The sequence below is a fragment of the Acomys russatus genome, chromosome 19 (genome assembly GCF_903995435.1).
Source record: "Acomys russatus chromosome 19, mAcoRus1.1, whole genome shotgun sequence".
NCBI classification, from domain to species: Eukaryota; Metazoa; Chordata; class Mammalia; order Rodentia; family Muridae; genus Acomys; species Acomys russatus.
This window is the reverse complement of record NC_067155.1, coordinates 53,976,911-53,999,655: the sequence shown is the minus strand read 5'-3', so window position 1 is coordinate 53,999,655 and position 22,745 is coordinate 53,976,911. Positions and strand designations below refer to the sequence as shown.

Below are 22,745 nucleotides of genomic sequence, written 5' to 3'. Positions count from 1 at the left end.
TACCTTCATTTAGACTTTCTTGAAAACCTGTGCTTAATTTAAAAACCATAGACTTGAAATCTTAGCACTCAAAAGGCAGTGGCAGGTAGAACTCTTAAGAGTTGTATACCAGAGCTGGCCATGGTGGTGCACGCCTTTAATCCTAGCACTTGGGAGACAGAGGCAGGCAAATCTGTTTGAGGCCAGCCTGGTCTACAAAGCGAGTCCAGGACAGCCAGGGCTGCACAGAGAAACCCTGTCTCAAAAAACAAACAAAATTATATACCAGTCTGGTCTACACTGTCAGTACTGGGCCAGCCAAAGCTACACAGGGAGACCACGTCTCAAAACAAACAAACAAACAAAAACCAAACAAACACATTAACATAAAAATGAAAAACCAAATGCAGCTGCAGAGGTGGTTCTCAACGTGTGGGTAATGACTCCTTGGGGGTGGGGGAGGTCACAAAACCCTTTTACAGGGGTTGACTGAGACCATTGGAAAACAGATAAATTATAATTCATGCTTAGCAAAATTACAGTTATAAAATAGCAATGTAGATAATTTTTGTTTGGTTGGTTTTTGGCTTTGGTTTTTGGTTTTTGAAGACAGGGTTTCTCTTGTAGTCCTGGCTGTCCTGGACTTGCTTTGTAGACCAGGCTGTCGTTGAACTCATAGAGATCCACCTGCCTCTGCCTCCTGAGTGCTGGGATTAAAGGTGTGTGTGCCACCACACTCAGCCAGCAATGCAAATAATTTTATGATTGGGGATCACCACAACATGAGGAACTGCATTAAAGGGTCACAACATTAGGAAGGCAGAGAACACTGCTAGAGTGAAGGCATGCAGTGGCATGCTGGCACATGCCTGTAGTCCTTGCATCAGAAGGCCTAGGCAGGACGGTTATGGCACAGTGTCAAACATGAGATCTATTTCCCAGCTTCTAAGCCCTGTGCCATGCTGACAATATATCAGCAGTGTAGCCCTGGCTGCCCTGACTTGCGTTGTAGACCAGGCTGGCCTGGAACTCAAAGCAAGCCACCTACCTCTGCCTTGAGTGCTGGGATCAAAGTCAAGCGCCACCATGCCTGGCTTAGCAGTGGTTCTTTTTATTTTTATTTATTTATTTAACAGAGTTTTGAAATGTCCTGGACTTGCTTTGTAGACCAGGCTGGCCTCAAACTCAGATCTGCCTGCCTCTTCATCCCTGAATGCTGGGATTGTTGCACCCAGCTTTAGCAGTGATTCTTAAGCCTTGCTGCATGTTGTCACACTGCTTTTTGAGATAAGGTCTCAACTTGGCTTACCTGGAATTCACAGTGTAAATCAGGCTGTCCTGAACTCAAGAAAGCTGTCTTTGTCTCCTAAGTGCTAGAATTAAAGGCACATACGACCATGCCTATCTTATCCATAGGTTTTTAATTTATATTTAAGGGCAACTATTAGCAACCTACTTTGCAAGTTGAGACCTACAAATGCTATCTTATGGAAATATTTTTTCAGTTTTCCTAATTTAATCAAGAAAAACCTCATGGAATATTCAACTATTACTATGATAGAAGTAATTATAACTAAAAGAAGGAATAATATATTTGCCAGATTTAAAAGAAAAAAATCGGGGCTGGAGAGATGGCTCAGCAGTTAAGAGCACTGGCTGCTCTTCCAGAGGCCCCAGGTTCAATTCCCACATCCATATGGTGGCTCACAACTGTCTGTAACTCCAGCTCCAGGAGTTCCAACACTTTGCACTTACATTCATACATACAAGCACCAATGCACATAAATTTTTTTTCCAAAAATTCAGTTTTATGTGACAAGTAAAATTTTTATTGTTCATAGCTAGAAACAAGCATACATTACACAGTTATCATTGGTACACAAAAGCATATTGGATAAAGAAGGCTGTTGTAAATTTCTCAATCACCAAAGTGACAAACTGGCGACTAGCACTGCCCCATACATGGTTCCCAACTCTTCCTTGTCCGCCTCTGGCACAGCATCTGGATGTGAGCTGATAGTTGCACCTGGTATAGAGGACTAGACTGGCAGGTTGATGTGAGATGTGCCCTGTTCTTGAATGGACATAGACTGCATGCATTTATTCAGTAGATCCTCTTCCTTTGTTTCTTCATTTGTGCATGGTTGATAATCATTTGAAGAAACTAAAGGGAAGATAAGCATTTATAATGTGTTTTGGAAATAAAATTCTTTTACTTTTTAATTTTTTATGTGTATGGGTATTTTGCCTGCCACAGAGGGCAGAAGAGGGCATCAGATCTCCTGGCACTGGAGTGGTAGATGCTGGGAATTGAATGGAGGCTCTGGAAGAGCAGTTGGTGCTCTTAACCACTGAGCCATCTCTCCATCTCCAGCCTCATTCACGTATTTTTTTGAGATAGGGTCTTACTTTGTAGCTCTGGCTGACTTGGAACTTGAGATGTCAGACCAGGCTGACCTCCAACTCCCTGAGATCCACTTCTTGCCTTTGGACCTTGAGTGCTGGGATTTAAGGTGTGCACAACACACATGGCTGGAAATAAAACGCTAAGCACAAATGTCAAAGAACCCAGATTAAGCCTTTAGCAAAGACAAAACCCCCTGCTGTTCTCAATTTACATCACCACCCCCACCTCCCCTAGGCTCTTTCTCACATAGTCTCAGCACTGGATTGTAGCAGCTACTGCTTAGCACGCTCTATTCCCATTGATTTTCAGTCATGGTTGAGGGAGTGAGGGGTTGAAGTAGTCAGTTACATCTTCAGTGTCCCATGTCCTTTAGTTCTTCCTTGTGGCTTGAGGACCTCAGCAGTGTTTCCTCTGCTAGGGTCTCCCAAGCCTTTTTAGACCAGAGTTAACCATCTCCCTGCCCTTTCCCGTAAGTCTTGGGATTGGATTTAGCCCATGCTTGGCAGGCATCTACTAAACCCTTCTGAAGCAGGTGTAATGCACAAGCCTCTAATCCCAGCACTTGGTTATTAAGTCTGTGCTAGAGATCTCTGAGACTCTGCTAAAACAAAACCAACAACAGACTCTGAAGGACTAGGGCACATACCTACCTAGCTTAGGAAGAAAGGACAAATTTGTATCTCACTCTCTGGAGTACTGAATTCTGAGTAGAAGCACAAGCTATTTCATGTTTAGTTTTGGTTTTGAGTAGGGTGTTTCTGTGTAGCTCTGATGGTGTTGGATGGATTTGCAGTGTAGAGCAGACTGCCCAGGAACTCACAGATTCTCTGCTTCTGTGCTGGGACTTAATGTCACGTGCCACAAGATGAGTTTTTACTTGAACAATAAAGCTCACCACACTTAACATTTTTAATCAAGACATAATTAAAATGACTGTATTTGGGCTAGTATTTTTTAAGCAAAGTGTTCAAAAGTGTAGTGCGGGTGTGGTAATCCTGCCCACCTACAATACTAGTACTTGGAGGTAGAGGCAAAAGAATCAGTTCTAGGTCGGCCTGGGCTACATGAGACCTTGTTTCAAAAACAATCCTTTATAACTTCATGTGTGTGTCTGTGTGCACCTGCCTGTTTAATTCCACATTTACCTGGTAGCAAGAACATGCTTGATCTTCTACAAATCTTCAGTGACTTGCATCTTGTTTTAGATGCATATCCAATTTTTAACCTGTGATAAAGGGAAATATTTTAATTGCAGACAGCAAAGTGAACACTGCTGTCAAACTTGAATATATGATTCTTTTTACTGGCTGCTGGCATTACCAGACCCTTCATTCCCGAGTGTCCTGTGATCTGTTAGCTGTGAAACGCAGCACTATTATCACACAACGGCTACTGAAGCTAAGCTGTGGGGTTTTGTTTTGCTTTTCAAGACAGGGTTTCTCTATGTAGTCTTGGCTGTCCTGGACTCGCTTTGTAGACTAGGCTGGCCTTGAACTCAGAGATCCACCTGCCTCTGCCTCCCAAGTGCTAGGATTAAAGGTGTGCGCCACCACGCCCAGCTTTAAGTTGTGGGTTTTGTTTTTTGAGACATAATCTCATGTAGCCTAAGCTTGCCTCAAATTCACTAAGTAGACCAGGATGCCCTGAAACTCCTGATCGTCCCAGTCATGGGAGTACAGGCTTATGCCACACACCTGTTGATGGCTTTTCTCCCCTTCCTCCTGGCTGTCTAGTACTTCCCTCTCAGAAGCATGACATACTTATGGAGGCTTTTGCATCCTTTGGAATTTAAATGAGAAGAGCAATCTATCTCTAGCTGACCCACCATTTGTTTGTTTTATTTTTCAAGACAGGGTTTTCTCTGTGTGGCCTTGGCTGTCCTGGATTTGCTTTTGTAGTCCAAGCTGTCTCAAACTCTTGTCAATCTGACTGCTGCCTCTTGAGTGCTGGGATTAAAGGTGTATGCCACCACCCCTAGCCCAGAATTTAAAAAAAAAAAAAAATTGTTATACGCTATTCTGCCTGCATATGAGCCAGTGGGCCAAAAGAGGTCATCAGATCTCAATATAGATGATTATGAACACGCCTTTAATTCCAGCACTCCAGAGGCAGAGGCAGGCAGATCTTTGTGAGCATGGTCTACAGTGGAGTTCCGGGACAGACATAGCTAATACAGAGAAACCCTGTGTGTTCGAATATGGGGGTGTGTACTATGGTGCATGTGTGGAGGTCAGAGGACAGCTTTGGGGAATCTTTTCTACCAGGTCAAGCACAGGTTGTTGGTCTTGCATAGCAAATACTTTTAACTGCTGAACCATCTTGTCCTGATCCAGAAATGTTTACAAATCAATAAACTATACTGTGAAAAATAGTAGTACGGCTGGGTGTGGTGGTATACCTGCGCTGCTGGCATATAAGAAGCTAAGGCAAAAGGATTACCATGAGTTTGAGACAAATCTTGTCACAGAAACTCAATCTCCCTGAAGTGTCATATCCCACTCATCTCAGTAAAGAAGAGGCTTCCCGCATCTGAGTTTAGCAGAGTGAACACAGTAGGAAATGGAGGTTTTAATATCAGGAGGGTCCCTGCACAGAGAACTGGGGAGTTTCCTTCTTAAACTCAAACAGACCCTTCTTTGTGTCTCAGCGGTCGCCAAAGGGAATGTATGATCATCTCGGGTGTTGCAGCTGCAGTGCTCACAGAGTCTCCTCTCTCCAGATGGTGTCGACATGTAGTGCAGGGGGAAGGCTGGTTCTGTGAGTAGTGAGAGCTGATATGGCTTCTGTGATGAGTGAGGACACCTGGGACACAAATCACCTGTTAGGAAACCCTCTCACTTCTCCCGAGAATTGACAAGAAGCCAAGTGGAAATGAACCTGCCTGGCTTTTGTGAGCTATGATGAAACAAATGCATGTACTGTCTCTTTATTAAGGTCCTCAAGTAGCTGGAGTTACAGATCTTCACAATGTTGCACAGGTAGCGCTTCTGGTTTGAGGTGAGTTCTGAATTCTGAAAGACAGAATGATGGGTTTATTGACTGCTAGAGTGTAGGGGAGGCATGTAGGTCCTTGTGCTCACAGAAAAGCACGGAGAACCAGGAATGTCAAGCACACAGGTCATCTCTTCTAAGACATATATTTATAAGCTGTGATTAACAGCCTAGTGACCTTTGCGGTATCTGTGTGGCCAGGAAACACCAGATCCTCCCCAGACTCTTATCAAGAAAACACCTTCCTCGTTAATTTATAGTACCTATCTTCTACTTGACAAAGAGCTTTGATGTAGTCATGTCTTAAGCTTTCCTGTGCATATGGTACTGAGTTAATTATCACCAGGAAACTTTTTCCCAAATTGTGTTTGTGCTTACATATGCCTGAAATAAACTACTTGAGGTCAGATGCAGTGTTTAAACCAACACCAAATACTGAGTTGTATTGAACTGAACTTCCTTATCTCTCAGACTAACATTCTACTGGCCTTGGTGGCCATAGAGACCCTCCCCACCCCCCTCACTCCCCCCTTCCCCCTCCACTGTAGACCACAGGTCAGCTTTTAACTGAAAGGACAGGTGTGAGGGCTGTCTCCCTTCATCTGTGTGGTTCTCGAAATTCAGCTATCTCAACTTGGCCAAAAAAGGAAATGGACACGTATTAAAACATGCAAATGGCTCTAGCTACCACCCCTAGTAATTCAGATGTTGTTTGAGCTTCAAGACCCAAAGACACAAGTTCCATGAAGGAAGAACCTAGAACTAGGAAAGGGGCTCTGCTCTCTGTTGTATGCTTTAGTCCCCCCACCTTCTCAAGCTGGACGTCGTGCTCTTATTTAGTGTGTGTGTGTATGTGTGCACACGGAGGTCGGAGGCACAACTGGCAGTTTTTGGTTCTTGTACCACCATGTGAATCCCAGGAATCCAAGCCAGGTTCAGGCTTGATGTCATGCGCCTTTACTAGCAGAGCCATCTCCCCTGATCTTACCTTCTGTGATTTTTGAGGTGTAACATGGTACCCGAAAGCAGCTTCGTTTACTCTGTCTCAACTAAGGAAACACCTTTTCCAGAAGCAGAAGCGTATCTATCTCTGAGGAACATGCTATTAGTTTCCAACCTAGATTCTTTAAAATTATGTGTCTATGTGTAGGTGTGTGCACAAGTACAGGTGCCCACCGAGTCCAGAAAATGGTGCCCAATTCCCTGAAGCTGGAGTTAAAGGTCCTTTTGAGCCACCTGACATGGGTGCTCTGCAAGAGCGGAGTGTGCTTAACCACTGAGCCATCTTCTCAGCCCGATTTTTTTTCTGAAGCAGGGTCTCATATATCCCAGGCTGGCCTTGAACTTGATATATAGTTGAAAATGATCCTGAACTGCTGGTCCTCCTGCCTCCATCTCCTGAACACTGGGATTACAAGTGTGTCCCACCATACTAAGTTCCTCTAATTTTGACCAAGTGTACTTCTGTTTTAAAAGAACTATATCCAATAGGCCCAGGAGGGTGATGAAGAAAAAGCCATGTCAAAGATACAGTGAGAAAGCTTAGAGTGCCGGGGAAAGCATACTTAGGCTTGGGCCAGTATCCAAAAGAAAGAGCTAAATAGAAAAAGGAAGTGGACAGGCTCCACAGTGTCAGATGACCACCGCTCTGCAGGAGGCTGCCTTCATGGACTCCCTGACAGTGTGGTAGGTTCGCCATGTGGTCTGCAGAGCCTTAAGTTCTATCTAAGTAGTTTATCTTCAATCACAATCAGCTTGGTAGCTGAGCTTGCTCAGCATGTATGAGGCCCCAGGGCTAATATTCAGCATCCTCCAGAAACATTTCAGGGGCTGGTAACATGGCTCAGCAAGCAAAAGGGCTTTGCTGCCAAGACTGACAGCCTGAGTGAGTTTGACCCCTAGGATGCACACGGTAGAAGGAGAGAACTAGTTCCCACAAGTTGTCCTCTGACCTCTACACACACAACTATAATTAAAATTTTATTTTGAATTCTGGTCTTACCTTTAGAAAAGATGCATCTGTCATTGACTTAGGAATGTGAATTGTTTGGATTTGAGTAGTCTTCCATAACTGCTGCAGCTTGGCAATGTGTGAGTACACTCTGTGTCCCTCTTTGATTCTATCTGTAGACAAAGATCATTAATAATATATATTTATGACTACCAGTGATTATCCTGAAGCAGTTGTAGGAGTATCTTAAATCAGTTAAAATTTGAGAGCATGTGTAAACTTTTGAGAGCCCATACATTTAGAGCACACAAACATCCAGAATTGAATGAAGTGTCTCACATAAAAAGATGCTCAGTGTCATCCATCAGCAGTTCTGTGCAAATGCAAATGAGGTACAGGCCTGACAAGATGGTAAAGGCTTTGTCCAATAAGTCTGGCAATCTGAGATCAGCCCCTGGACTGTAAACGGAATGAGAGAAGACTCCTCAAGTTGTCCTTTGGTATCTCGTGAGCACTTGTGTGCACACCACCCCCCATGCCACCAAGGCCAGTAAACTCTACCTCCTACCCTGCAAAATTAGAGGCTTTTTTTTTTTTTGCAGGGGGGTGGGTGGGTGGGGGCTTGAGACAGGGTTTCTCTGTGTAGCCTTGGCTGTTCTGGACTTGCTTTGTAGACCAGGCTGGCCTCAAATTCACAGCAATCCACCTGCCTCTGCCTCCCAAGTGCTGGGATTAGAGGCATGCGCCACCACACCCAGCTTAGTAAGAGGCTTTTAAGGGCTTATTTTATTTTCTCTTAACTTCATCAGAAAAGAGGTATTCTGAAAATGTTCCCTATGAAACAGCTAAGGTTTTGAAGTTGTTCATGCAGGGATTTCCCTCTTTAGTCCATGTGTAAATGACAAGTATGCGCTACGCTTTCCAATCCATGTTATTTCTGGACTCTCTCTGTGTAGCCTTGGCTGTCCTGGACTCACCTTGAAGACCAGGCTGGTCTTGAACTGAGTAGCTCTCTAGCATGTCCAAAGCATGTTTAATCTAGTAAAGTCTTTTTATATGTGTGTGTGTATGTGGTGTAACTGGCAATCATGATGAAGTCAGAGGACAACTCCAAAGAGTCAGCTCTTCTACCATGTGGGTCCTGGGGGAACTGAACTCAGGACGTCCAGCTTGACAACAGCTGCCCTTACCTGCTGTGCCATCTTGCCAGCCCTTTGAGCCTATTGTTAAAAGTCCATTGTTAGCTGGGCGATGGTCATCTCAGCAATTGGATGCAGAGGCAGGCAGATCTCTATGTGTTCGAGGCCAGTCTGGTCTACCGAGTGAGCTTCAAGGCAGCCAGGGCTACACAGAGAAACCCTGTCTCGAAAAACAACAACAACCAAACCAATAACAAAAACAAAGTCTTTTTTTTTGTTTAATGAGTTACAGGTAAACTGGCACTTTCAAGTCTGTAATGTACCTGCATTACCTGCGGCGCGCTGCTCCCCAGTGCCTTTGGAACTCTGGTGATAAGGGTGACCAGCTGATCTGTTAGAAAAGCACATGTGTAGATGTAACCTGCAGCCTGACAGCCACTAAAGAGCCCGCGTCTAACGACAGCTTCATGTGCTCTGTACTTTCCCTGTTCTTATCAACGTCTTCAAAGTTTTCTCCTCCAACTTGGCTATAAGGAGAGTGAACCTAAGCTTTTTCTAAGCGAGTGCTCAGGTTTTTCTACTAGGACGAAGTATAAGTGTGTGTTACGAGGAGATGGAACCCAGGCTCACAGATGCTGGGCAATGCTCTACCACTAAGCCGGATCCCCAGCCCCATGTTTACTAGAAAGGACTTAAATTTGGTATGATTTTCATAGCTTCCCAGTCTAATTCTTTTTTTTTTTTTTTTTTTTTTTTTTTTTTTGGTTTTTCGAGACAGGGTTTCTCTGTGTAGCCTTGGCCATCCTGGACTCACTTTGTAGACCAGGCTGGCCTCGAACTCACAGCGATCCGCCTGCCTCTGCCTCCCGAGTGCTGGGATTAAAGGCGTGCGCCACCACGTCTGGGTAAAATGTACGTTTAATGTAAATATATATTTAATAAACATGTATTTACTTCATGGCCACGGATTCACCAAGAGTCATAGTTGTGGACCTAGTTGAATCCCAATCATCAAACTGCTCTTGATTTTAAGACGGCAAGGAGGGGGGAGAAGGCAGCGTGGCCTCCAGCTGTGACACGAGGTGTCAACTGTGCTCGCCATCTATCAAATAGTTAAACCCTTCCCAGGTCAGGGTCGGTGGTCCACACCAGCCATCCTGGCACTCTGGACGTGGAGACAGGAGGACGAGTTCAAAGCCAGCCTCAACTACCTGTGCGTGCAACAGGAAACCAACCCGCCAAACAAGCCATGACCAGCTGTCTCGCTGGCCCGCAGCCCCGTCTGACAGAGAGGCAGCCAACCTCGCAGGGACTGGCTTGGTGGCCCCAGGAGGCCGGGTCCTCCTCCGCTCTCCGCGGGGTTCGCAGCGCCCTCTCCAGGGCAGAAAGCGCGAGCGGGCGGCCGTCGCTGTGGAGCTCCGAGGTCGCCTCGCAAGCCCTTCCCCTCGGCAGCCCCGTCCTCCCTCGCGCCTCCTCGGCTGGGGTTCCCGGGCCTCACCCGTCGCCGCCTTCCGTCCCGGCCAACGCGGACGGCTCCGCGGGTCCCGGGCAGTGGCCCGGCATCCCGTCGTCCGCACACCTGCGTCACACCCGTGTGAGGCCCCGGCCTCCCGCTCGATCCTCCGACCCTGCCCGAGCGGCTCCGGGATGGTGCAGAGAACAACCCGAGAGCTAGAGCCGGGGAGGAGGAGACCTCAGGTGACGAGGCTTCCGCCCCTGGGCATCTCTCAGTGACCGGGACGCGTCAGGGCGAGGCCATGCACACGCCCCCTAAAGCACAAGTGCCTCCCACCTCAGTATTCCAGACCCTCAACGGATCTGCAGATCTTGGGGTGTCACCCTATGAGTCAAACCCAAGAACCAGTGCACCGGTCCAGGGGCTCCGAGCGTTATCCGCGCGATCCGTTATCGCCCAGGCAACCGCCTCTGCCTGTGCACCAACCGACAACCGCCCGCAGCGCTCTCTCTCTCTCTCTCTCTCTGCGCATGCGTGAACTCCTGCCCCCGCCCTCTCGTTTTGTTTTCTCAGTACGCGTTCCACAAGTGATTTGACCCTTGAGACGCTCCGTAGCCCGAGGTGCAGGAACTACCAGGAACAGACAAGTGATCTGAGCTGCGATTGGTTCGCACCCATGTCCCCGGATCTCAGTGGGCGTCGCGCGAAGGGACGCTGAAGGGAGTGTGGCGGACTGCAGTGAGCGCACCGACAGCCGGCCGGCATGCCTCGGTATGCGCAGCTGGTCATGGGCCCCGCAGGTAGCGGGAAGGTGAGGCTCGAGGAACTGCAGTTCGTGGGCGGCTGGGGCCCCGGGGAACCCTGGGTAATTCGCTTCCGCTCTCTGCCTGTATAGTCTTTGTGGGGGAGCTATGGCAGCTTTAATACTGTGAGGCTACGGTGAGGGGCTGAGCGTTTAAGAGCTTGTTCGGCGCTTCCGGAGGACTTGAGTTCTGACCCTAGCACCGGCACAGAGCTGTGACTCCAGCACTCCACGAACAGTGCACCGATGTGTACGTACCCACACACAAAACTTACTTTTAAAAACTTATTTTTGCTTCGGGAAACTCCCCTAGTCTTCCCAGGTGTTTTTCATAACCACTGCGTCAGCTTGGTCCTATCTAGACCCGTTCCACAGATTAAAGAAAACAAGACACAGGAAGGTTAATTTTATTTTCAGAACCATACGGTTAGTTCTCGCCACAATTTGATTCTGTTTTTGCCTAATTCTAGAACAGGCCCTCTGCCATACACCCACAAAAAATGGGGTCTTTTCCCCCACTGTACCTCGCAAACTTGGACCTTGGGTTCCATTCTAACACCGGGAGGTGGATGGAATGTTGGGATGTGGGTTTCGTGTGTGTGTGTCTCACTTGTGTGCAATGCTCAAAAAGATCAGAAGAGGGTGCCACTTGCAGAAAACTCAGGTCTTCTGTAAGAGCAGCAAGTACTCTTCAGTGCTCAGCCGTCTGTCTCTCCAGTCCTGTGCATGGCAGGTTTTCTTTGCTTGTGTGTGGGGGGTGGGGGTAGTCAGTGTGTCACGGACCACCGAGGGGGCTTCTAGCCGTGGAGAGCAAGGGTCCTAAGATATCAGGTGGGGACGGATTCGGCGCGACAGACAGACACGAACACAAGGGAGGTTCAATGCTGTTGTCAAAATCTTTACTTGAGCTCAGTGGTTTATACAGTCATGACAGGACCTTCTGCTAGCTACAAACCACAGTTTAAGAGATACAGATCAGGCTACAAAGTGCAAAGTACAGCAATAATCAGAAACTAAAAGTACAACAAGGTCCTCTTCTCTGGCTATGCACAAGGGCCAGAGACAGACTGCGGTTAATCACCTCACAAGGTGGCATGAGCTTTTCTTAGAATTCGCAGTCAGCTAGGCGAAGCTGGCTCTTTTTTCAGACATGTTATTATTAACAGTTTTTACCCATGAGAGAAGTACAAGTCTGCACATCTGCAGCCCATACTTAGATAAAGTTGTTATATTCTTTTACACATCTTAATATTTCTGGTACTCCCATACATTGTAAGCCAAAACAATCCCACGGGGTGCCATACTTTACTACCACCTTGGTGAGTTGTGCAATTACGTCTTTTTTCTCTGCTGCAGTTAAAGTGCACCATGGAGGTCTGGCCCTCAAGATTCTTTCCCAGGGACTCAGGTCCTAATATCTTATCTTTTTACCATCCTTAGTAACCCGTCGTGTTAAATCCTCACCATACACTCCTATATATGGTAATGGAGGGTAGGGAGTGGTTCTTAGAGCTAGGGTCCTCTGTATTTGCGTCTCTGCCACCATTTCCCTTCAATCCAGTCCTAAGTTGTCCCATTTTCTGTTTGACTGGGAACTCCCAGGACTGCTTCACTCTCCTCGCTAACCTCACATTCCTGGATATGCCTTCTCTTCCTAGAATTCTTTAGCCTATACCCCAGCTGTTGCCATTTGTCAAGCGCCTCCTGCACAGTCGCATTTTCTTTCTGTATCAACTGCACAAACACCTTCACCCCCAAGGTGTAGTTTCATTTACAGTCATGCTTCTGGTACTTTTTAATATGAGACGTTCAGCTTTCTGCGGAACTACTTCATCCACGGCCACCGTTGGTTCATTTCCCGATGGACTCACATCAGGTTTCTCAGTTACTGAGATGTTCAGAGGGTAAGAACGGCCTTGCCCTGGAGGTGGACTTAATAAGAATGCGTGAGTGATTATAGAGCAAGGAAGGCGGAAAAACAAAAGTAGGCCAATAACCAGGCTCTCTACACCCAGGACTCGGGATGCTCGTCTCAACAAATACCTGGGCTTCTGCCAGGGACCCTTGCGAATCTGGTTGCCCATCACCTGATCGATGTCAGAGCATCCTCTGAGCCGATAAGGTTGCATGTCACACAGACTCTAGTGGAGTGGGTGTGGCATCAGTGTTGTAGTTTTGTTTTGTTTTTTGAAACAGGGTTTCTCTCTGTAGCTTTGACTGTCCTATACTCACTTTGTAGGCCAGGCTGGCCTGGAACGCAGAGATCCACCTGCACCTACCTCTGCCTCCCACAGTGCTGGGATTACAGGCACGAAACCGGGCCCGGCTTGGGCCGTAGGGTGGTTTTGGTTTTGGTTTTGCTTTTATTTTGGCTGTAAGGTGTTTTGTTGTTGTGTATTTGTTTCTAAAACAGTCTGACTAGCTCTTAACTGGGCTGGAACTCATGAATACTGTCTAGGTTGGAGCTCAGAGATCTGCCTCCCCTCAAGTGTTGAGATTAAAGGTGTGTGTCACTAGTCCCAGCCAGGAGACTAGGCTTCCCCCCACCCCACCCCCTTGGCAGGGTTTCTTTGTGTAGCCCTGGCTGTCCTGGACTCACTTTGTAAACCAGGCTGGCCTCGAACTCACAGAGATCTGCCTGCCTCTGCCTCCCGAGTGACCACCAACGCTGGTTTCTGTTTTTAACTGTGAGACAGTAGTTTCCTTGTAAATACATATTAAGGGGGTACTATTAGGGACGCTAACCACAGTGGAAAAGGCAAAGATAATGCTCACACATGAAGCTTGAGGAATTCCCAGAGTTGTGACACTTTGGTATTTACTAAACACTTTGTTCTGAGTACCAGAGGTGCCCATGTGACTCATCTGTTTGGGAAGGTACACAGCTGGCCTGTCACTCACGGTGCATCCTGATGCGTGGAGGGGTTGTCCCAGATAGAGAGAACAGTGTGCCAACAGAGAAGCATGGGGGAGGCGATTTCTATCGTGTGAGTCAAGTTTTGGACTTTGCGGGCGGTTCCTGAGCCCAGGCCACGCCTTGATCTGTAGCCCTCTTTTCACTTCCTTCCCAGTGCTGCTTTTTTCTTTTCTTTTCCTTCTGGTTTTTCAAAACAGGGTTTCTCTGTATATAGCCTTAGCTGTCCTGGACTGGCTTTGTAGACCAGGCTGGCCTTGAACTCACAGCGATCTCACGCCCGCCTCTGCCTCCAGAGTGCTGGAATTAAAGGTGTGCACCACCACACCCGGCTCCCAGTGCTTTTCCTGAAGGTGCAGCGTTGGCCTGAACTGACACTGGCCCAGAGAGTGGAGCAGTCTCCGGGGGTGTGGAGGTTGGCACTGGTCCACCCTGTGCGCTGACTTCGCCATCTTGTTACAGAGCACCTACTGTTCTACCATGGTTCAGCACTGTGAAGCCCTCAGTCGCTCTGTCCAGGTGGTCAACCTGGACCCAGCAGCAGAGCACTTCAGCTACCCTGTGATGGCTGGTAAGTCCTGCCGAGCCACCTTCTTCAGGCACAGTGAAGCTCAGGAGGCACCGAAAGCCGCTGCTCAGCCCAGGTTTCATGATGAGTATAATGAAGCCCAAGGTCATTTGGTGCTGGGTGTTTCTGGGTAAGGGTGTGATGGCATCCTTTTTGTTTTTTTGTCTTCGCTGTGAGACTTAAAGGTGAGTGGGCTCCTGCCTCTGTGCCCTTCCCTGTTGTCCCTTTGTTGCTTATTCTTTTTTTGTGTGTGTGATGGTTTTAGTTTTCCGAGACAGGGTTCCTCTGTGTTATTTTGGCTGTCCTGGACTCACTTTGTAGACCAGGCTGGCCTTGAACTCACATCGATCCACCTGCTTCTGCATCCCAAATGCTGGGATTAAAGGCGTGCGCCACCACGCCCAGCTTGTTGCTTACTCTGAGTCTGTGGTAAGATGGTTCCTATGCAGTAGGGTTAAAGGCCTCTACCTTTTTGATTGCTGGGATTGCAGACATGAGCCAAGGGTGTGGTCAGGAGGAGAGTGTGGAGTGGGGGTACAGGCTGAGGAGGCGATGGGAGCCGGCTTCTCATCCCTCTTGACAAAGGCAGGCTGTTGCTTCAGGGTCGGTCGTGTGGGTGAAAAGCTTCCTTAAGTGTAAAAATGTACTGGAAGGACCTAGGGCCTCACAGAACCCAGGAGGGAACCGCATGAGACTGCAGCCCAGCCCCGATTATATTTTGATTTTCATAATGAATGAGAACCATCTGTATGCAGGATATTTAATACTCTCTGTAGGCTAAGTCTTGCAGTTTCCATCCTTCCACCCCAGGGTGAGTGCTCCCATCTCCACCTCCTACTCATAGAAAGGGTTGGGAGTTAACTGGCTTCTTGGGTTATCAAGAGATGACAGTTGGTGTCATTTTAGCTTACTTGGTTTTTTTGTTTGTTTTAGGTTTTTCGAGACAGGGTTTCTCTGTGTAGCCTTGGCTGTCCTAGACTTACTTTTGTAGACCAGGCTGGCCTCGAATTCACTTGCCTCTGGCTGCCAAGTGCTGGGATTAAAGACCTATGCCATCACGCTCAGCAACTCACTTCTTTTTTTTTTTTTTTTTTTTCTTTTTTCTTTTTTTGATGGCTGAAGAGACAGCTGTGGGTGCTGGGAACCGAACTCTTATATTTATGGTTGTGAGCCTAGCCTTTAACGGCTGAGCCATCTCTCCAGCCCGGCAGGTCACTTCTTGATATAGGTAATACATAGCTGAATGGTTCAAATTGTGACCAACAAAAGGAGGAAGTATGCCGAAAAATCTCCTGAGTCATGGTTTAGCAATCATGCCTGAGTATGTACAATGTGTTCTGATGTGATCCTCCATAAGCAACTTATGTATCTAAAATCCAGCCTGAGTGTGTACACTGTGTTCCTAGTGGACTGCTGTGTTTTGTTGTGGTTTTTGCCTTGAAACAGGACCTAACTATATAGATCCTCTTTTTTCACTCTCCCAAGAGCTAAGATTGTAGGTGTGAACCATCACACCAGCTTGTTTCCTCAGCACACGCAGCTCTGACAGGAAGTTCTGTGCCTTGGATTTTTTACTTAATGATACACCTAGGAGGTTATTTTGTAGCAGTGCTTAAAGAACTTCCCCTCCAGTCTGGGTGAGGCAGTGAACCCGGTTAACCCTAGGATGCAGGAGGCAGAAGCAAGAGGATCTGTGTGAGTTCCAGGCCAGCCTGGTCTACAGAGTGAGTTCCAAGGCAGTCAGGGCTCTATTACATAGAAAAACCCTGTCTTGAAGCAAACCAAAACAAACAACAAGGTTTCCGCTCCCCTTTTTATATTGGGCCACTTTTTTTTTTTCTGGTTTTTCCGAGACAAGGTTTCTCTGTGTAACCTTGGCTGTCCTAGACTCACTTTGTAGACCAGGCTGGCCTCGAACTCACAAAGATCCACCTGCCTCTACCTCCAGAGTGCTGGGATTAAAGGCGTGCGCTACCACACCCAGCTCCGCTCCCCTTTTTATGTCTGCTAGTTTCATAGTGTGTAGCATCTCTGCAGAAATGCTCAATCACGTGTCTTGTTCTCGCTCCACCTTTGACACAGGGTCTCTGACTGAGCCTGGAGACAGTCCACAGCCCCTGCTTTTTCCACTCACTGCCTTTACAGACATGCGGCCATGCCTGGCTTTTCACACAGACACAGGTGCTGGAGATTCCTGCTCAGGCCCTCATGCTCGCGCACCAAACACTCTTAGTCACTGAGCCCTCTTCCCTTCATGTGGTGGTAATTACTATTAGAGAGGATAAGTTTCCCAAGTGGATACTCATTCTGGTCCCTGCCTGGCTCTCCAGACATCCGGGAACTGATCGAGGTGGACGATGTGATGGAGGACGATTCTCTGCGGTTTGGTCCCAATGGAGGATTGGTGTTCTGCATGGAGTATTTTGCCAACAACTTTGACTGGCTGGAGAACTGTCTGGGCCATGTTGAGGACGATTACATCCTTTTTGACTGTCCAGGTACATCAGCGATTTGAATGTGCTGTCTGCCCTGAAGCTGCGACGGTTGTGTCCTTGTGGGGAAGTAGTGAACAGCTGCACTGAGCAGCCCAGTCGCTTCCAGTTAATCCCTTGCGTTTACCAGGTGCTTACTGAGACCAGCCTTGAGAATGAAGGGCCCGGGCCATGGAGTTTAAGGTCTAGTGGCAAGCAGGCAGGATAAACCGTCACCTGATGATTAATATTTGTGACAGGTGACCCTCAGAAGGAACACAGACTGTCGTGCAGAAGAAAGGTTTAGGAGGCAGCTGATGAGTTGTCCTTTAAACTAGGCTGTTGGGCAAAATTGAGGGAGCTGTGCAGAAAGAAGGGCCTCAGGCAGGCTGGGTGTCGGGGGGCTGTGGCACAGTGAGCAGAGGTGTCACGAAGTGAGACCTAAGGTGCAGGCAGCGCCACCCAGCTTTGGAAGGCGAGGTGTGAGCCGGACAGGAACCTGAGGAGCCTTGCTCATCTGCGGCCTTCACTGGATTTTAAGTAAACACATAGATTCCCACAGAAACTGTGTGTGAGAGAGATGGGGAGGAGAAGATAATGGGTGTGAATATTTTCAAGATGCACGCCCCTTTGCACTTGGCTTTTTGTTTTTCTGTGCAGAGGCTTGCACCCTGGGCTAGTTCATGTCAGGGCAGCAGTCTGCCACGGGATCACACCTCCAGCCCTAGCACTGGCAAAAATGGAAGGGTAAAAATAGTCTGCTTGGTGTCCCCGTAGTGACTGTGCCTCAGGTGTTAGGACTGTCCTGGGTATCTGTAATGCCCCGCTTAACAGCTGAGTGCGGGGCATGGAGAGGTGGCTGCTTTTCCAGAGGACCCAGGTTTGGTCCCCAACACCTATGCTGAGTGGCTTACAACTTCAGTAACTTGAGCTCTGACACGGCCTACAGGAACATGATATACAGACAGCATAAATCAAAACAACACTCAGGGAAATGTAGGAAAAAACAAAAAGAAAAAGAAAAAAAACAAAAACATGATGCAGGGTCTGACCTTGTCTAGCGTGTACAAAGCACCACAGACAATACATAACAAACACCTGCTTGTATTTGCAGGATCTCTCTCCTTCTCTTTTGTCCTGGGGCATCTGAGGGCTTCACACACACTAGCCATGCCCGCACTGTGTGCCCCTTCCCCCTTTAGTCTCCAGAGCATCCTGCTTGTGCTGTAACTACGGTCCTGACTGCCGGTCTGGTGCTCCCCCTGCAGGTCAGATTGAGCTGTACACCCATCTGCCCGTGATGAAGCAGCTGGTCCAGCAGCTTGAACAGTGGGAGTTCCGAGTGTGCGGAGTGTTCCTTGTTGATTCTCAGTTCATGGTGGAGTCGTTCAAGGTCTGAGAGGCATCTCTTGATCTCTTGTAGACCTTTCAGTCCTGGGTAGAAACAACTGGCAGTCTCTGCTCATTCTGTGAGAGTCTGAACATTTTCTTAGGCTCTTCCATTTATCTCAGGCGGCTGAAGCAGGGGGGTTGCTGCAAGTTCAAGGCCAGCTTAGGCTACAAAGTGGCAGAGTATCTCAAATATAAAGATTAAAATAAACAGAATGTTTTTAATTTTCTGAGGACCTTTTGTCTGGTTTAGTAGTTAGACTCTGTTTTCTCATTAATGGTCCTGAGGGGTTTTTGTGGGTAAGGAGGTTAATATTGTGGTCAAAACCAAGAAATGTGATCAGTGTATATCAAGTGATTCATTGATGGATCTGGGACAGAGTCTTTCTGTGTAGCAAAGGCTGTCCTAGAGGCTTGCTCTCCATCTGCTCAGCTGGGATTAGAGGCTTGCCACGCCCCTTTGGTCATGTAGATGAGGTCACATCTTTCCTTCTCCCCTTTGAGACTTGGTCTCTGTCTTTTTTTTCTTTCTTTCTTTCTTTCTTTCTTTCTTTCTTTCTTTCTTTCCTTTCTTTCTTTCTTTCTTTCTTGAGACAGGGTTTCTCTGTGTAGCCCTGGATGTCCTGGACTCACTTTGTAGACGAGGCTGGCCTGAACTCACAGAGGTCCACCTGCCTCTGCCTCCCGAGTGCTGGGATTAAAGGTGTGCGCCACTATGCCCAACCTATGCCATATTTTTTAGTGAGCATCTTCCCACTGTATCTTTCCAGGGAGTCAGCAAGCCCTTGTTGACAATAACTCATCTTTTCCCTCTCCTTCCTTCTCCAGTTTATTTCTGGCATCCTGGCAGCCTTGAGCGCCATGATTTCTCTAGAAATCCCACAAGTTAACATCATGACGAAGATGGACCTGCTGAGTAAGAAAGCCAAGAAGGAAATTGAGAAGTGAGTTCAGGGTGTCTGGCCTCAGCAGAGCACTATGCAGGACGAGCCTCCTGCCCCACTGAGACAGGCTCTGCGGTGTCAGCCTCTCCCCATGTCCTCCTCTCACTGTCTGCCTTCTCACCTCAAGGTTCCTGGATCCAGACATGTACTCGCTGCTAGAGGATTCAACAGGTGACCTAAGAAGCCAGAAATTCAAGAAGCTGACGAACGCTGTATGTGGGCTGGTAAGCGTCCACCTGTGGGGGCAACGCAATCAGCTCTGTTCCCTACAGACCGCAGAAGGATGGGGAGGGACTTGACTTAGTTCAGGCTGTGTGACAGCTCAGTGTTGTGACACTGTCACCACTTCAGGTGAATGGAATTAGGACAGAAACCAGTGAAACAGCTTCAGGTTACATAGCAACCAGCTGTGTGCCAGCGGGTCAGGGAGGTCAGCCAGATCTGCCCTGTCTGTCTCAAGCGCTCCCTTTCCCAGTCCAGTGCATGTGAGTGAGTGCTTGCTTACTTGCTTTTTACATTTACTTATTCATGTGTGCATGCCACACTTGCACGTGTGTGTGCCAGGAAGAGAGTCGGCAGGACTTGATCCTCCTACCATCATGTGGATTCTAAGGAGCAAGCTCGGGTTAGCTGTGTAGCAAGCACCTTAGCCCAAGCCATCCCGCCAACCCAGCACATTTTCTTCTTTTTTGCTTTATTTTGTTTTGTTTTGGTTTTTATTTTATTTACTTTTTTTTTTTTAGATTTTATTTTTATTTATTTATTTATCTATGTATATGAGTGCTCTATCCACATGTACACCTGTACGCCAGAAGAGAGCATCAGTTCCCAGTATAGATGGTTGTGAGCTACTCTGTGGTTGGTGAGAATTGAACTCAGGACCTCTAGAAGAGCAGCCAGTGCTCTTAACTGCTGAGCGATCTCTCTCCAGCTCCTATTTTGGTTTTTTGAAACAGGGTTTCTCTGTGTAGCCCTGGCTGTTGTGTACTCCTTCTGTAGACCAGGCTGACCTTGAACTCATGGAGATCTTTCTCCTGACTCTGCCTTCCCACTGAGTACTGGGATTAAAGGCATGTGCCACCACCACCCAGCTCCAGCCTGTATATTTTTGTTTCGTTTTGTTTGTTTTGTTTTTTGAGACAGGGCTTCTCTGTATTGCCATGGCTGTTCTGGACTCACTTTGTAATCAGGCGGGCCTTGAACTCACAGAGTTCTGCCTATCTCTGCCTCCCAGAATGCTGGGATTACAGGCATGTACAACTGTGCCTGGCACACGTGTATTTTTAAATGAGAAGTATAAATGATTATAAAACACAGATGGAGGGCTGGAGAGATGGCTCAGAGGTTAAGAGCATTGTTTGTTCTTCTAAAAGGTCCTGAGTTCAATTCCCAGCAACCACATGGTGGCTCACAGCCATCTATAATGAGATCTGGTGCTCTCTTCTCAAGTGCAGGCATGCATGCAGGCAGAACGCTATATACATAATAAATAATAAATCTTTAAAAGAAAAACACTGCACACGCACAGATGGAAACCGTGTGCTGACCCTAAGAGTCACCCTTCCCTGAAACCACACTCGTAGATCGATGACTACAGCATGGTTCGCTTTCTGCCGTACGATCAGTCAGACGAGGAGAGCATGAACATCGTGCTGCAGCACATCGACGTCGCCATCCAGTACGGGGAGGACTTGGAGTTTAAGGAACCCAAGGTAACCTGGGATCCCACGTGTGAACGCCCTGGGGTCTCCCGAGAGGACAGGATGCATTCTCTGTTCTGTGTTTCCTCTGTTAGGAACATGAAGAAGAGGCTTCCACCATGTTTGATGAATATTTTCAAGAACGGCAGAATGAGTGAGGTTGACTACAAAGGTACCATCCTGCTTGTTCCCGAGGTGACAAAGTGGCCTTCTCCCTGAGGATGTGACAATGGGACTCTCAGGGAGGAGGGAGGGAGGGAGCCCGGATTATTGCTGAGCTCTGAAGCTGCTGCTCTTTCAAGAGGAGATTTGGTTCTGACAGCATCATTTTGGATTTTTAAAAAATCAAAGTAGAAAGTAATGCACAAAGACTTGTATATAACGTAGATCACCGTCCCCCACACACATATCACTGTGTGTGTACAGTCAGGGCCAGTCTACGACTTCATTTTTGTGATTGCATTTTTGTCTTTTGACTTGTTTGTTTATTTTTAGAAAAGTAAAAATTATTCTAACAAAAATATGTATCTATATAAATCCAAATGAAAAAAAAAGGAAGAAAAGTATGTAAATCTTATGTTCCCAAAGCAAACGTGTATTATTTATATACTAAAAATTAAAACTGGCCGGGCGTGGTGGCTCACGCCTTTAATCCCAGCACTCGGGAGGTAGAGGCAGGCGGATCACTGTGAGTTCAAGGCCAGCCTGGTCTACAAAGCAAGTCTAGGACAGCCAAGGCTACACAGAGAGACCCTGTCTCGAAAAACCAAAGCAAAACAAAAATTAAAACTGTGTTTTGAGATATGTATATAGAAATGTCTGTATGGAAAAGAAACAGGTCCTCTTTACACTCTTGTTTCCAAGGCAGATTTTAAAAAATTATTTATTTTGATTTCATGTGCATTTATTTCATGTGTTTTGCCTGCGTGTATGTCTGTGTGAGGGTGTCAGATGTTGGGGTTACAGACAGCTGTGAGCTGCCATGTGGGTGCTGGCAATTGAACTGGGGTTCTCTGGAAGAGCAGCCAGTGCTCTTGCTGAATCATCTCTCCAGCCCTCCAGGCATATTTTGAAATACACATTCCAGAAGAACTGGTTAGCAGTCTAGTATGTATCTATGAACATGGTAGCTCATACCTGTAGTCCAGCATTCGGGAGGTTGCGGTCAGAGTATTGTCATGAGACCAGGCCAGTCTGGGTTATGTAGTAAGACCCTGTTTCAAAAAGAAAACAAGCCGGGCGTGGTGGCGCTCACCTGTAATTCCAGCATTTGGGAGGCAGAGGCAGGCAGATGAGTTTGACACAACCCAACCAAGGCTACACAGAGAAACCGTGTCTCAAAAAGAAAACAAAATTAAAAAACCCAAATCTGTTTTGTTTGTTGTCTCTGAGAATTTAAAAGCTTGCATATCCTAAAGCAGAAGAAATGCTTTTTCTTTTTAACTGATACATTGAGTTGTGTCCAGCTTTTCAGACTCCATTGCAGCAGGAAGCAGCCAGCTGGAAGGTTTAGCTTCGGTGTCCCTGAAAGGCCAGGCTCTGGTGGTCCTTAGACATTACGTTACAGAGCATTTTACATAACTTCTTTTGTTGAATCCTTGCAACAAAGCCCAAGGCTCCTCTGGTTATTTGGTGACCAATCTGCCTGCTGACAGTGTTGGCCTGTAGTGTTGCATTTGATCCATTTTCATTAAAACCAAGTGAGGCCTTCTTTTTTTTTTTTTTTTTTTTTTAATTTTAATTTTAAGATTGATTGATTTATTACACATACAGTGTTCTGCCTACATGTATGCCTGTGCACCAGAAGAGAGAGCACCAGATCTCATTATAGATGGTTATGAGCCACCATGTGGTTGCTGGGAATTGAACTCTGGTCCTCTGGAAGGCAGACAATGCTCTTAACCACTGAGCCATCTCTCTCCATCCCTGCTCCTTTTTTTTTTTTTTTTTTTTTGAGACAAGGTTTCTCTGTGTAGACTTAGCTGTCCTTGAACTCACTCTGTAGACCAGGCCAGCCTGGAACTAATGGGAGAT

At 47.1% G+C, this 22,745-nt stretch overlaps 2 protein-coding genes across 2 annotated transcripts; one reads left to right on the top strand and one right to left on the bottom strand.

Moving 5' to 3' along the window:
• Window positions 1-2,018: 2,018 nt before the first annotated feature.
• Fam216a (family with sequence similarity 216 member A) lies at window positions 2,019-10,133 on the bottom strand. Its single transcript, XM_051161554.1, has 7 exons — window positions 9,966-10,133; window positions 8,800-8,858; window positions 7,380-7,501; window positions 5,268-5,397; window positions 5,017-5,188; window positions 3,532-3,611; window positions 2,019-2,143 (listed from the first exon to the last, which is right to left on the bottom strand). Exons 1-7 carry the CDS (start codon window positions 10,028-10,030, stop codon window positions 2,019-2,021), a joined length of 753 nt encoding a protein of 250 aa, XP_051017511.1. The 5' UTR covers window positions 10,031-10,133.
• A 441-nt stretch (window positions 10,134-10,574) lies between these two features.
• Window positions 10,575-20,882, top strand: Gpn3 (GPN-loop GTPase 3). Its single transcript, XM_051161553.1, has 8 exons — window positions 10,575-10,734; window positions 14,102-14,210; window positions 16,538-16,705; window positions 17,947-18,071; window positions 18,896-19,011; window positions 19,139-19,235; window positions 20,595-20,723; window positions 20,807-20,882. Exons 1-8 carry the CDS (start codon window positions 10,687-10,689, stop codon window positions 20,867-20,869), a joined length of 855 nt encoding a protein of 284 aa, XP_051017510.1. The 5' UTR covers window positions 10,575-10,686; the 3' UTR covers window positions 20,870-20,882.
• The last annotated feature ends 1,863 nt before the right edge of the window (window positions 20,883-22,745 follow it).

What these genes read in the sequence shown, in the direction of transcription:
- Fam216a (XM_051161554.1), bottom strand. Translation starts at nt 10,030, where the DNA reads ATGCCGGGCCACTGCCCGGGACCCGCGGAGCCGTCCGCGTTGGCCGGG. An exon ending in TGGGGAGCAGCGCGCCGCAG is followed by an intron (nt 7,502 to 8,799) that starts GTAATGCAGGTA and finishes CTTTGTCTACAG; the next exon opens with ATAGAATCAAAGAGGGACAC. An exon ending in TCATAGCTCACAAAAGCCAG is followed by an intron (nt 5,189 to 5,267) that starts GCAGGTTCATTT and finishes TTTGTGTCCCAG; the next exon opens with GTGTCCTCACTCATCACAGA.
- Gpn3 (XM_051161553.1), top strand. Translation starts at nt 10,687, where the DNA reads ATGCCTCGGTATGCGCAGCTGGTCATGGGCCCCGCAGGTAGCGGGAAG. An exon ending in GCCCCGCAGGTAGCGGGAAG is followed by an intron (nt 10,735 to 14,101) that starts GTGAGGCTCGAG and finishes ATCTTGTTACAG; the next exon opens with AGCACCTACTGTTCTACCAT. An exon ending in GCCAAGAAGGAAATTGAGAA is followed by an intron (nt 19,012 to 19,138) that starts GTGAGTTCAGGG and finishes TCTCACCTCAAG; the next exon opens with GTTCCTGGATCCAGACATGT.